The sequence below is a fragment of the Hypanus sabinus genome, chromosome 10, assembly GCF_030144855.1.
Source record: "Hypanus sabinus isolate sHypSab1 chromosome 10, sHypSab1.hap1, whole genome shotgun sequence".
In the NCBI taxonomy this organism is placed as follows: domain Eukaryota; kingdom Metazoa; phylum Chordata; class Chondrichthyes; order Myliobatiformes; family Dasyatidae; genus Hypanus; species Hypanus sabinus.
Genome location: NC_082715.1, coordinates 73,041,641 through 73,056,894, shown reverse-complemented (window position 1 = coordinate 73,056,894; position 15,254 = coordinate 73,041,641). Strand labels below are relative to the sequence as shown.

The window sequence follows — 15,254 nt, the reverse complement described above, 5'->3', positions numbered from 1 at the left end:
CAGTTTGGTACCAGCAGTGTTGCAAGAGTTGCCAGTCAGCAATGAACTTAGGGACTCCAGCTGTGGATTTTTTCCCCTTGGGGTTTACTCCCAAAGCCTTCCCCATGAGTAAGTATAACCGCAAGGCAGCGAAGGTTTAAGCTTAGAGTTTTTCTCCTCCCAGTTGGGCTGCCAACCACGGCTGACGAGCCCCATCTGCCCAAAACATCTGGTTTTAAGACATCAGTAACCCGCCTTTGCTATTTGTCCTATCAGTAGAAACCATTCCGCTGGGCTTGGTAGCCAAGCCATATGTGAAAGGCAGGAGTTGACCTTGAATGTTAAAGGCTATTTGAGGTTGCTCATCATTGACAGCATTTAATAGGTAATGGGAGCTTGTTCCCATTACTACCCCCAGCTATAACAATACTAGGAAGCAATACCATTGTATATTTTAACTATATGTTGTAAAGCACTTTATGTGAACTTGTACATCTGCAGAATACTTTTTTATTTGATAATGTTGTGTTACTATCATTTTATATACTGTATGATTTGTATATGATTGACTGTATATACTGTGTTTTGCACCTTAGTCCATGAGGAATTGTTTAGCTGTATGCATGTGTATGGTTGAATGACAATAAACTTGAAGTTGTATAGTTTTAACAAATGTAACTGTTAATTTGTAGATAAATTGATCTCATGCCATCCCCATTTGCTCTGATTCAGTTTAATATCACCACCTTAGTTCAAAGTCAAAGTACATTTATTATCAAAGCATATATCAAAGTAGCTGCTCATGTATCTTCCCTCGGTTGATTTATTTATTTCTATGTATTTTTTAAAATACAACGCAAACAGGCCCTTCCAATCCAACAAGCCACACTGCCCAGCAACCCATCTATTTAACCCTAACCTAATCACAGGACAATTTACAATGATCAGTTAACCTACTGACCAGTATGTCTTTGGACTGTGGGGGGAACCAGAGCACCTGGAGGAAACCTATGCACTCAAAGGAAGAACATAGAAAATTTCTTACAGAGGATGCTGCAATTGAACTCCAAACTACAGCACCCTGAGCTGTAATAGCATTGTGCTAATGGCTGCACTACGGTGGTTTGAGTTTAAAACCCAAGTTTGACATCACCTAATTACTGTTTTCTGGTTTTCCTTTTAATGTGGAAGTCTGTTTCACATCATATCCCTCTGTTTCTAAATTTAAAAAAAAACGAGATTATCATGTTTGGAATATGATTGAGACAAAACCCAAACTTGCTACTGGGAATTGGAAATAACTGGGAAGAGAATTTGTTACAATGTTTGTAGAAATTGGAGTAATTTTAGGTCTCAGACGGTCCAGACAACATGGGCTTTTTTTTTAATCAGCTATGTTGCAAGGGCAGTGATCTTTGTAGAGAATAAATCAAAGTTTCAAATACTGTACCTTTTGTAAATCAAGTATCCAGGGAAATGTTGACCATATTCTATTATATGACAGGTACAGAAGGTCAGAGGGACTTAGGAGTCCTTGTGCAAGACTCCTAGGAGGTTAGTTTACAGGTTGAGTCTGTGGTAAAGAAGGCAAATGCAATGTTGGCATTTATTCCAAGGGGAATAGAATATAAAAGCAAGGAGATAATGCTGAAGCTTTATAAGACACTAGTCAGGCTGCAGTTGGAGTTTTGCCAACAGTTTTTGGCCTCGTATCTCAAAAGTTGTTGTTCTTGGAGAAAGTCCAGAGGTGATTCCCAAGGATGATTCCAGGGATAAGAATCAGGGGGTTTACATATGAGGAGCATTTGGGAGCTTTGGGTTTGTACCCACATGAATTTAGAAGAATGTGGGGGTGGGGGGATCTCATTGAAATCTACTGAATGTTGAAAGGGCTAGATGGGTAGAGAGGATGTTTCATATGGTGGGAGTATCCAGAACCAAAGCGTGTAGCCTCAGATTTGAGGGGTGACCTTTCAGAATGGGTAAGGAGGAATTTTTTTTTAGCCAGAGAATAGTGAATCTGTGGAATGCTCTGTCACAGACTGCAGTGGAGACCAAGTCTGTGGGTATATTTTCCTGACTGATCAGAGCATCAAAGGCTATGGCGTGAAGGCAGGTGTATAGGGTTCAGTGGGATCCGGGATCAGCTGTAATAAAACAGAAGAGCAGGCTCGATGGGCTGAATGGCCTAACTCTGCTCCTATGTCTCATGGTTATAATCCTTTGCATATCTGTTATTCAATATATACACTGGGTCACTTCATTAGGTACAGAAGTGGAACCTGTTGTGGTCTTCTGCTGCTGTATCCCATCCACTTCAAGGTTCTACATTTTGTGCATTTACAGATGATTTTCTGCACACCACTATTGTAACAAGTGGTTATTTGAGTTGCTCTTGCCTTCCTGTCAGCTTGAACCAGTTTGGTTATTTTCCTCTGACCTCTTTTTAAGATCAGCCACAGAACTGCCCTCACAGGATGTTTTCCATTTTTCTTTTTTTTGCACCATTTTCTGTAAACTCTAGAGACTGTAGTGTGTGGAAAAACTCAGGAGATCAGCCATTTCTGAAGTATTCAAACCATTTCTCTGGCACCAATAATTATTTCATGGTCAAATTCATATTGATCATATTTCTTCCCCATTCTAATGTTCAGTATGAACAACAAATGATCTTCTTGACCATACCTGCTTGCATAAATGCATTGAATTGCTGCCCCATGATTTGCTGATATTTGCATTAATGAGCAGGTGTACAGCTATTCCTAATAACGTGGCTGCTGAGTGTCAATGTTTAGAAGAAAACAAAATGTGTGCGTTGTGTAACATACTTAAAACTTGCATTGAAACATTACTACAATTTTATGTCATTTTGATCTTGCAGGAATTAATGCCAAGAAAACCCCATTTGCCAATATAGGTAAAGATTTCAACGTTCATAATCTCTGGGCCAACTCTAACTTTTCCAATAAACCTTTAGGAGTTGTTGAAGGAGCACTTCCCCTCAGCTGTACCAACACAGGTAAGGTGATGCCCATCTTATTGTCCTTTTGTTTTGTAGGTGACTTTCAGCTTAGAGTTATTTCTGAGGCACTCATCTTTGCAGGAGCATAAACTGAGTTGAGTATCGGAGCAAAGAGGTCCATCTGCAGTTGTACGGGGTCCTGGTGAGACCACACCTGGAGTATTGTGTTCAGTTTTGGTCTCCAAATTTGAGGAAGGACATTCTTGCTTTTGAGGGAGTGCAGCGTAGGTTCACAAGGTTAATTCCTGGGATGGCGGGACTGTCGTATGTTGAAAGATTGGAGTGACTGGGCTTGTATACACTGGAACTTAGAAGGATGAGAGGGGATCGGATTGAAACATAGAAGATTATTAAGGGATTGGACACGCTAGAGGCAGGAAACATGTTCCTGATGTTGGGGGAGTCCAGAACCAGAGGCCACAGTTTAAGAATAAGCAGTAGGCCATTTTGAACAGAGTTCAGGGAAAAACTTTTTCACCTGAAGAGGTGTGGACCTATGGAATGCTCTGCCTCAGAAGGCAGTGGCAGCCAATTCTCTGGATGCTTTCGAGAAAGAGATAGAGCTCTTGAAGATAGCGGAGTCAAGTGATATGGGGAAAGGGCAGGAACAGGGTACTGATTGTGTATGATCAGCCATGATCACATTGAATGGCGGCGCTGGCTCGAAGGGCCAAATGGCCTACTCCTGCACCTATTGTCTATTATCTGTGTTTTTATCTATTATCTTTGGCCTTGGCGAAGACCCTAAGAAAATGAGCGTTATATTCATTGGTGTCCTGCTATGATATAAACCATTCCGGGAGAATGAATGAGATAATGCTGGGTTTTTGGGGAGATGAGGAATTTGGTTGCGAGCTTCTGACAGCATTGCATGGCTTTCTGAAAGGGAGCATAAAACCTGATAGCAAAACCAAAAAGATTTGACGGAAACTTATTGTGTTGATGGGAGTCTGTGGAATTAAGGTGGCAGATGTGTTTATTCATGCACAGCTGGCTCAATGGAAAAATGGAAGATGATTGTAGTAGTGGAAAGCATTACTTCCTGTCAGTCTCCTTATGTTCAGATACTCCTGCACCTAGCCATCACTTTATGGTAAATACAGTCAATCTGTATATAAGCTAATCTTGTATACAGTGTATTTTGGTTAATTGGGCGAAATCGTGAGCAGTACATTTTGGCACAATTAAGTGGCTGTCCCAATTAGTCAAAGGGTCATAGAATGAGTTAAGAAGGTTTAAAAAAACAGTAAAACTACCATTTAACTGAGTAACAAATTGTGTATTTAAATTGAAATGCAGAACAAATTACACTATCAATACCACGACAGTATAATGAAACTGTTAGTTCCTAATTGTTATTGACGGAGAAATTCATCCACTGTACCTGTACATTCTGGAATTCTTTTGATTGACTAAATGAACAAAATTAGCGCAGACACCTAGTGTAGATCCTGGACTACCTTCATACAAGGTTATCGGATGATTGCATCCTCCAGATTTTCATTGTAACATTCAAGATGACTGTTGATACCTACGAATTCTTCATAGCTCCTAATTTGCTGAAGTAGTGAAATTGTTTCATTTTCACTCCCAGCTGTTTCTGGCATCTCTGAATGCTTGAAACTGAAGTAGGCAAAACAGTTCTGAATTGTCTTGCTGTTTATTTCTCGCCAGCTATCAGTGACAAAAATCATTGCTGTTTGAACACGAACACACACAAGTGGTGCTATTTTAAAAACAGTCCAGGGTGGGGTGAACACTAACAGGCACTGTATATCACACACAACCACGCTCAGTTACTTGAACATTTTGCAAATACAAATAGAAAAGCAAAATAATAAATAAATAAACAATATTGAGAACTTGAGTTGCAAAATCCTTGAAAGTGAGCACATTGGATGCTTGACAATATTTCTTAATTGCTTCTATTGGGCTTCTTTGTTTTGAGATGGATTTCAAGATTGTATATAGTATACTTTGATAATAAGTATACTTAGAACTTTGATAGGTTGGGGAATCAGTTCAAAGTTGGGGGGGGGGTGGGCCTCTTGGTTGATGAGTAATAACTGTTCCTGAAATAAAGCTAATCATTTTTTAATATGGGAAGGCAATGTATTTAATGGTGGAGTTGACCTTGGTATCTGTGTACCTAAATCTTTATTAAAACGTTTTCCCTCTGATAAGGCAGAACAAGATAAAATGCATTTTTTTTTGAAAATATAAATTACAAACTTTTAACTGAAAGAAGAGCCTGTTAAATAGAGGTCATACTAGAGCTTGATAAATTTCTAGTTTGGCTTCAGCTGTTTTACAGAGGAAGTGAAGGCTTTAGAAGGGAGACTAGTGATCTTCGTGAATGTCAAACAAAATCTGCGGGTGCTGGAAATCCAAGCATCACACACAAAATGCTGGAGGAACTCAGCAAGCCAGGCAGCATCTATGGAAAAAAGTACAGTTGACGTTTCAAGACAAAACCCTTTGAAGAGTCCTGCGGAAGGATTTCTGCTGGAACCGTCCACTGTACTTTGTTTCCATAGATGCTGCCCAGCCTACTGAGTTTCTACAGCATTTTGTGTGTTGATCTTCCTGAATGTTCCCAGGGTAATGGACTTTCATGGTTGGGAAGAGTATGGACCGTTCTCCTTGGAGTAGAGTTTGTATGGAGCTGAGATGATTTTATGATGAAGATGTTGATAGAGCAGATGATAAAGCTGCTGATGACTAGATTATGTAGCTTCAAAATTACATCGAGCAGTAAGACTCTTTCCAGCCCACCCCCCACCCCCGCCCAAGTTGTTAAGACTTGCAACTCAACCGGACATGGAAGCTGGATGCATGATTTTGAAAAGTAATTTAAGTTGTTTTGACAAAAGCAGATACTACCTTATTTTCTTTTCCAGTTTATGCCTCTGGCACTGATGCCTCTGGAGGATACACGTCAACGTTTCGTAAGAAAGAAGTTGGATCTGCTGGCCAAAGAGTGCAGCTAGCACCAGTTGTGGAAACCGACTCCAGTGAGTATCACAAATCTGTAGACCATGTGATCTTTCAGTTAATCTTTCAATGTTTCTAACCCTGAGCCTCTGCCCTTAAGGAAGTGATTCCATGGGGTTTAGGCAACCCATAAGACATTGAAGCAGAATTAGGTCATTCAGTTCACTAAGTCTGCTCCACCATTCCATCCTGCTGATTTATTATCCATCTGAACCCCATTCTCCTGCTTTCTGTCCATATCCTTTGACACCCTTACTAATTAAGAATCTTTGCTTATAATATACTCACTGACTTGGTCTCCAGAGCCATCTGTAGCAATGAATTCCACAAATTCACTATCCTCAAAAGAAATGACTCCTCATCTGTTCCAAAGGGAATCCTTGTATTCTGAGGATGAGCCCTCTCGTCCTAAACTTCCCCACTAAATAAGCAGCAAGACAATTCAGAACTGTTTTGCCTACTTCAGTTTCAAGCATTCAGGCTTAGAGATGCCAGAAATTGTGCCAAAATTGCTATCAGATCAATCTCAGTACATCCAATCTGTAGAAGTGGGACAAAATTGTTGTGAGGAAGAGATTGGGGTGAACAGAGGAACTGGTTGTGGCAGGATGGAGATTAATTTTGTTCGACTGATGCAGTGCTTTTGGAGCTTTTTAATTATAAAATCTGTTGAAAAGTAAACAAAAAACAGCAGGATCTTTAAGATGTTTGACATCTGAAACAAAAGCATACTGGAAACACACAACAAATCAAGCTGCATATTTGGAAAGATTAACTGGGACTTGATAAGGCTGCATTTGGAGCATTATGAGCAATTTGGGCCCCAACCTAAGAAAGGATGTGCTAGCATTGGAATAGGATCCAGAGGAGGTTCATGAGAATAATTCCTGGAATGAGAGGGTTAATATACGATAAGAGTTTAATGGCTTGAGGTCTGTACTCGCTGGAGTTTAGAAGAATGGGGGGGGGGGGGGGAAGAGGAATATCATTGAAAGCTATTGAATATTGAAAGGCCTAGGAAGAATTTCCTAGTTTCCTATAGTTGGTGAGTTTAGGACCAGAGGGCACTACCTCAAATACAAGGACTTTTGAACTGAAATGAGGAATTTCTTTAGCCAGAGGGTGGTGAATTTGTGGAATTCATTGCCACAGCTGGCTGCAGTCATTAGGTTAATTTAAAAAGGAGTTTGATTCGTTCTTGATTAGTAAGGGCAGCAAAAGTTATGTGGAAAAGGCAGGAGAATGGTGTTGAGAGGGATAACAAAGCAGTCATGATGGAATGGTGGAGCAGACTCGATGGGCTGAATGGAGTAAATCTGCACCTACAATACTATGCAAAAGTCTTGGGCACCCTAGATTATTTTAATACAAATTTTGCATTAGATGTTTATTTTTTGTCTTCTGCATTAGTGTGTCAGTAAAAAAGACCAAGTTTTAGATCCAAACTTTCATTTTCCTGTAGTTAAATGTTAGAAATATGTTTTTTGTATTTTGTTAAAGAAAGACATATTAAGTAATAGACCATTTTTCAAGTAAAAACTTGATTATTTTGTAGGCTGCATCACTCTCTGGTGGGGGGGCGGGCAGGTTACTGCATAGGATTGAAGGAAGCTACAGAGGGTTGTAAATTTAATCGGCTCTTCCTTGGGTACGAGCCTACAAAGTAGCTGGGACATCTTCAGGGAATGATGTCTCAGAAAGGCAGTGTCCATTATTAAGGACCTCTAGCACCCAGGGCATGCCCTTTTCTCACTGTTACCATCAGGTAGGAGCTACAGAAACCTGAAGGCACATGCTCAGTGATTCAGAAACAGCTTCTTTCTCTCTGCCATCTGATTCCTAAATGGACATTGAACCCGTGAGCACTACCCACTTTTTAAATATTTTGTTTTTTTGCATGATTTTTCATCTATTCAATATAAATATACTGTAATTGATTTATTTATTATTATTTTCTCTTCCATATTACGTATTGCATTGAACTGCTGCTGCTAAGTTACCAAATTTCATGACACATGTCGTTGATAGACCTGATTCTGATTCTGCTGTATATAGTCCAGTGCATGATTAAACAAAGAAAGCAAACAGGATGATAATGATCAATGACATACTGAGTTGATTGAACTAAACAGATTAACTGAAACAGAAACTGATCTAGAAGGAATCAAACTGGGTGAACGTCAGCCAAAGTAAAAGGTGAGGATGTGGTAGATGTGGTAGTTTAACCTTCAAATCATCAATTCTTCCACCATAGCTAGAGTGGTTATCCTGCATCAGCAAGGTCTGTCCCAAGCAGAACTTTTGTGGCAGACAGGAGTTTCAAGGCATGCTGAACAAGCTCTTCTGAAGAAGCACAAAGAAACAGACAAGGCTGGGGACTAGAAAAGCAGTGGTTGGCCACAGAAACTGGGTGCAGCAGGCAAGAGATGCAACAAATTTCCGTCCCGTCTAAACCAGAAGTATAGCACTGCTATCAGCTCTGAACTCACAGAAACCACTGCAACCCAAGTACACCCTTCTATAATCCAGAAGACTCTTGTCAGAAATAGACCTTATGGAAGAGTTGCTGCTAAAAAGCCATTCCTCCAAAGTGGAAACAGCCAAGAGAATCACTTGAGCATAAAAACACAAGGACTGAGGTATAGAAACATAGAAAACTTATAGCACAATACAGGCCCTTCAACCCACAAAATTGTGCCGAACATGTCCCTACCTTAGAAATTACTAGATTTCCCCAAAGCCCTCTATTTTTCTAAGCTCCATGTACCTATCCAAAAGTCTCAAAAGACCCTATCATATCCGCCTCCACCACCATTTCCAGCAGCCCATTCCATACACTCACTACACTCTGAGTAAAAAAACTTACCCCCGACGTCTCCTCTGTACCTACTCCCCAGCACCTTAAACCTACATCCTCTTGTGGCAACCATTTCAGCCTTGGGAAAAAGCCTGTGACTATCCACACGATCAATGCCTCTTATCATCTTGTACACCTCTATTAGCTCACCTCTTATCCATCGCTCCAAGGAGAACAGGCCGAGATCACTCAACCTGTTTTCATAAGGTCTGCTCCCCAATCCAGGCAACATCCTTGTAAGTCTCCTCTGCACCCTTTCTATGGCTTACATGTCCTTCCTGTAGTGAGGCGACCAGAACTGAATACAGTGGGTCTGACCAGGGTCCTATATAGCTGCAACATTACCTCTTGGCTCCTAAATTCAATTCCATGATTAATGAAAGCCAGTACACCGTACACACCTTAACTATAGCGTCAACCTGCGCAGCAGCTTTGAGCGTCCTATGGACTCGAACCCCAAGATCCCTCTGATCCTTCACACTTGTCAAGAGTCTTACAATTAGTACTATATTCTGCCATCGTATTTGACCAACCAAAATGACCAATTTCACACTTATCTGGGTTGAACTCCATCTGCCACTTCTCAGCCCAGTTTTGCATCCTATCAATGTCTTGCTGTAACCTCTGACAGCCCTCCGCACTATCCACAATACCTCCAACCTTTGTGTCATCAGCAAACTTACTAACCCATCCCTCATTCAGATCATTTATGAAAATTACGAAGAGTAGGGGTCCCAGAACAGATCCCTGAGGCACACCACTGGTCACCAACCTCCGTGCAGAATATGACCCATCTACAACCGTTCTTTGTCTTCTGTGGGCAAGCCAGTTCTGGATCCACAAAGCAATGTCCCCTTGGATCCCATGCCTCCTTACTTTCTCAATAAACCTTGCATGGGGTACCTTATCAAATGCCTTGCTGAAATCCATATACACTACATCTACTGCTCTTCGTTCATCAATGTGTTTAGTCACACCCTCAAAAAATTCAATCAGGCTCGTAAGGCACGACTTGCCCTTGACAAAGCCATGCTGACTATTGCTAATCATATTATTCCTCTCCAAATGTTCATAAATCCTGCCTCTCAGGATCTTCATCAACTTACCAATCACTGAGGTAAGACTCATTGGTCTGTAATTTCCTGGGCTATCTCTACTCCCTTTCTTGAATAAAGGAACAACATCCGCAACCCTCCAATCCTTTGGGACCTCTCCCATCCCCATTGATGATGCAGAGATCACAGTCAGAGGCTCAGCAGTCTCCTCCCTTGCCTCCCACAGTAGCCTGGGGTACATCTCATCTGGTCCTGGCAACTTATCCAACTTGATGCTTTCCAAATGCTCCAGCACATCCTCTTTCTTAATATTTACATGCTCAGTATTGACCAGTGGCAGCAAATGTTCTGGACTGATGAGTCAAAAACTGATATTTTTAGCTCAAGAGGAGGCAGTTTATCTATAGAAGAGCTGGAGAGTAGCCACAGATAAAACACATGGAGGTTCCCTCCAGGCTGGAGCTGCATTTTTGAAAATGGAGTTGGTGATCTGGTCAGAATTAAAGGAATCCTTAATGCTGAGAAGTACAAGCAAATTGTTATGCATGATGCAATACCATCAGGAAGGGGCCTGATTGGTCCCAAATTCATTTTGCAGCAGGACAATGACCCCAAACATACACGGCCAAGGTAATCTTCAGTTAAAAAGAAGAACAAGGAGTTCTGCAACAGATAGTATGGCCTCCACAGAGCTCTGATGTCAACATCATCGAGGCTGTTTGGGATTATGTGGAGACAGAAGCAAGCAAGACAGTCAAAGTCTGCAGAAGAACTGCGGCAAGTTCTCTCAAGATATTTGAAGCAATCTACCAACTGATTTTCTTATAAAACTGCTTGACAGTGTACCTAAGAGAATTAATGCAGTTCTAAAGGCAAAGGCTGATGACAGCAAATAGAGATTTGATTTAGTATTTTACTGTTTACTGCTCTTTCTAGTTTTTTTTTGATATTCAGAAACTTCATTATTTTTGAAAGCATCTTCACTTCACATAGTTTTTAACACGTGCCTAAGACTTTTCCACAGTAGTGTATGTCTTGTGCATTATAAACTTTATGACTCTAAACAATGTGCAAAAAAAACTTAAATTGTGCAAATAAGATAAAATACTTAAAAACATGAGTTGTAAAGTGAATCTGCAGGTTGTAGAATCACTTCAGAATTGTGGATCAAAGGCAACTGGTTTGGTTAAGAAGAGGAGCCAGTTACAAGGGGTATCCTTTTTATAAGAAGGTTAATGGCAAATTAATCAGAGCATGTTCGTCTTTGCAGATTATGCATCTTGGAAATCCAGCCGATCAGAAATGGGATATCAGCCATATAATTCTTCAAGCAAAAGCATCAGTGGGTTAATGCCACACGCGCATCCAATACATGGACGAATTGACTGGTCGTCCAAATATGGAGGACATAGATAAAAATAGATCTAAATAACCTTTAGATACAAGTCAGGAGTACTACTTTTTTCATGATATCTACTGAATATTAATTTTATAAGTGGAAAATTTGCCACATTTAAAGTTAAAATTCAAACAATTGCATTTTGGAATAGTTAGTTTTTTTCCATTATAATTCGTGTTTGTCCTACCCCTGGAAAAATATTTTTGCAAGAGCTTTTTTTTTAATATTTACTGGTTAATAATTTAATGTTTTTTCTATCTTTTTGTACTTCTGTATATATTGTGCAATGTATATAACAAGTTTCAGGGTTTGTTTATTAAAGTGCATTAAGTATTATGTTAAAGGACAGGGTAATAGACACGTGCAGATATATTTGCATATGAAAGATACTCTGACAACTCTGATTTGGAATGCACTACATGTGGGAGTTATTGAAATTTGTCTGTGGCAATTAGGAGGCATTTTCTTAAAGGGAGAATTTATTGTAAAGTTTGAAGTATCCTTGAAAAGCAAACCTGTTGAGTAATCTATTTTTAGAAAACGGAAGATTAAAATATTTGCATTGCTTTCTGTATCTTTTAAGCACAAATCATTCTCCTTCTTGGGAACAGACTGCAGTTCTACCCTGGATGCCTCCTGATGTTACTAGCAAAAAAAAAATTGCACTTTTCTTCCTTTGTATTGAGGAAGATTTCTTTCCTCTAAGGGCTCGAGTGATTAAAATATTGCCACATGGAAATGTCTAACCACAAACCTTTTATCCTGCCACTAAATGACAACAACACATTTACACCCGTGCCCTCCACCACTGTCCATCGCTGCCTCTTCTTTCCATATCCAAACCCTCCTTCAATAGCTTTCAGTTGGCATTGGAACTAATATGTGTAGTCCATTTATCCTGAAAATCAAGTCACATAAAAACTGTACGGATATTCTGCTAGTATTTCCCTGGTAAGAAATGCTTAGGAAGATTTTAATTAGCTTCTTTAATAAAACTGAGGCATTTTATTCCCATTTTTCTTCAAGCTTCGCAGATTGGTTTAATGGTTGACCTGAAGGTATTTCTTTGACCATCTTCATGAGAGTCTTGCAGCTAGCCAGAAATTATTTTTCCTTCCTCTGTCAATGTAATGAAAATCTGATAACTGGTCTGTGCTAAGCTTATAGCCCAGCTATAGGGGAAAAATAAAACCAGATACGAATACGTCACTGGTTCTTCGTGAAGCTAGTTTTGGTGTTCCAAATTAAACATTGAATTTTTACTAATGCATTTTATATTTGGAATGTTTTAAGTAATTTTTTTTCAGATTTGTCTTTACGTAAGTTATAGTTGTCTTTGTGGTGGTGGGGTGGGATTACCCATTTTCTTTCTCATATTTTTGCAAATCTTTCTACTACTTAGAACAGAAAAATAACAAGATGCTTTTGAAAGCCTATTTTAATATCTGCAACAGTCTTATTAACTATTATAACTCATAGCATCTGATTAGCTATGCCTTAGTAATGAAATCAAAATGCATTGTAGCAATGCAGGGAATTACATACGTTAAATAAGCTTGGTATTCTTTTGCTAGTTACATTTTAAGATTATTGATTCAAATTTTCTATAAATATACCGTGCTGTTAATTTGAAAGATCTACTGTTGTAACTAATGTTTCTGAGACAAACTCAGATGTCAATAATAAAATTATTAGTTTTGATTATTACATTTTTTGAGAATTAGCAGTCCATTCATACAACCATTGGTTACCAAATTCTTTGTGGCCATCCACTGCTTGTCTAGTTTGTATCAAGTTTATCTGAGAGAATGATGTGTAAGACTAGTATAAAAGTACTTCCCTTCAACCGTTTGGTTTTTGAACCAACCAGCACAACTCATAATCAATGCAGTTTAACAACACTATAGCCACTGTAATCACATTGCACTACAGTCGACCTTCACTAATCCGACTACCTGTAATCTGGTTCCTTCGATAATCTGGCATTGATTTCAAATTTTCTGTGCAACTGTAATTTCAAATTTCCTGGGCCACCGTACCAACTGCCGTGCATTGTTTTGGTTGCGCTAAACCTGTTCACATGTTGGTGCACTCTTGTAAGCACAGACAGGTGATTCCTGCTTGTCTTCCTGCATTTATTAATATCATTTGCATGCGTTGTGGCCACCCGGCACCCGCCCGTGGTGGGGGAACTGGTGCTCGCTGGGTCAGTCCATCTTCTCACCCACCCGCTGGCAGTTGCTCACTGCCCTCTGGTGTCGCCTGATTGGCACACCGTTCTCTTCTGCCTACAACCTCAGATCAGACATGGCGACCTGCTCAATTTAAGCATATTACTAAGTGGAGGAAAAGAAATGAGGATTCCCTCAGTAACTGCGAGTGAAGAGGGAAGATCCCAGCGTCAAATCACTGGCAGCTTGGCGGTCACATGGAATGTGGGGTATAGAAGACCTCCTTTCTCCGACTTCTGCTTCAGCTCACCCAGATGTGCTGCCACCATTATCAACAGTTTTTGAAGAAACTGTTGTGCCAGTTTCAGCACCAGTTCCTGATGCTTCACTCATTTTTCAAGACGAAGATGTTGATGATCCTGACAACACCACACTTGCAGACATTTAACTTTGCCTGAAGGTATATTAAACGTCTCACTTTAGAAGTGGAAGTGCTCAAGTATAAGTTAATTCCTGTACATTTACCTATATCCTTTATTTTATCTGTGCCTGTACAGTATATTCTTTATTAAAATTTTACTTGCTACTCATTTAATATTTGTTTCATTATTATCTAACTTGTAATAATTTACATGATATTTTAAAGATATGATGAGGTGGTTAGCTATTGCTTGATGTATTCCTTCTGTAATTCGGCATTTCACTAATCCGGCACTCCTCAGATCCCAATGGTGCTGGATTATAGGAGGTCGACCCATAAAATAGACTTTGTTTTCTTCATTACATTAATAAAGATACTCATTTTGTGCTGTTGTCTTGCTTTTTGCCCTCAAGTTAGGAATCAGTTCCTGAATTTGTGCATATTCTGGCATCTTCTAAATTTGAGTAACTCTTAATCTCAGTTTATAATTTGTTGGGTAAAGCATAGCGATTAATAAAACAATTTTAATTATATATATATATTAAAAATTGGGATGGGGCTAACTGGAGAAAATGTGTGGGATCTTTACATATAAGGAATGCTGTTCATCAGGGATTTCTACATTGGTCAATAATGATCAATTCAGTCATTTACTCTCTGGGAATGATGTCTGAATTTTTGATCTGATCTGCAGAATGGAATGCAAAAGATTGAACTATTTTCTAGCAAATTATATATACTGTAGAACAGTACAGCACAGTATGGGCCTTTAGGTAAACTGAACAAAACTCCACTGTAAAAATGCTCAAGCAAAATACGGAAGAAGTTGCAATTTTATGTTTTTTTAAAAATTTTTTGTTTTATTTTACTGATACAGTGCGTAATAGGCCCCTTGTGTCACACTGCCCCAGCAATCCCGATTGAACTGTAACATAATCACAGGACAATTTACAATGATCAATTAACCTATTAAATGGTATGTCTTTAGACTGGGAGGAAAGTGGAGTGCTTGGGGAAAAACAATGCATTCCATGAGGAGGATATACAGACTCCCTACTGATGATGCTGGAACTCCACTCTGAAGCCCTGAGCTGTAATTGTGTTGCACTAACTACTATGCTAATGTGGTGCACAATGTTTTCATCATTGATCTAAAGCATCAGTCCTGTTTCATCATAGATGCTCCTTGAAATGCAGTGCATTTGGAGTCGTAGAGTTTTTGTTTGGCAAAAAAAAAATCTTTGCATGAAAATGAATCTCTGGGTAGTATATAGTAACATGTATGTTGATAATAAACTTACTTTAAACTTTGAATGATGTGCTGGGGATAGCTCGCAAGTGTTGTCACATATTTTG

The 15,254-nt window shown here is 39.4% G+C and overlaps 1 protein-coding gene across 4 annotated transcripts in view; it reads left to right on the top strand.

The window, feature by feature from the left end:
- Positions 1 to 14,284, top strand: part of LOC132400745 (serine/threonine-protein kinase ICK-like) — a 60,535-nt gene extending 46,251 nt beyond the window's left edge. For 3 of the 4 annotated variants that reach the window (XM_059982044.1, XM_059982043.1, XM_059982046.1), the window contains 3 exons: positions 2,861 to 2,998; positions 5,902 to 6,015; positions 11,178 to 14,284. In XM_059982044.1, the coding sequence (XP_059838027.1) occupies positions 2,861 to 2,998; positions 5,902 to 6,015; positions 11,178 to 11,323 (398 nt within the window). In that variant the 3' untranslated portion in view covers positions 11,324 to 14,284. Of the gene's footprint in view, positions 1 to 2,860; positions 2,999 to 5,901; positions 6,016 to 10,505; positions 11,145 to 11,177 lie in introns of those variants that run through there. The other variant, XM_059982045.1, reaches the window with a different exon arrangement.
- Positions 14,285 to 15,254: the final 970 nt, after the last annotated feature.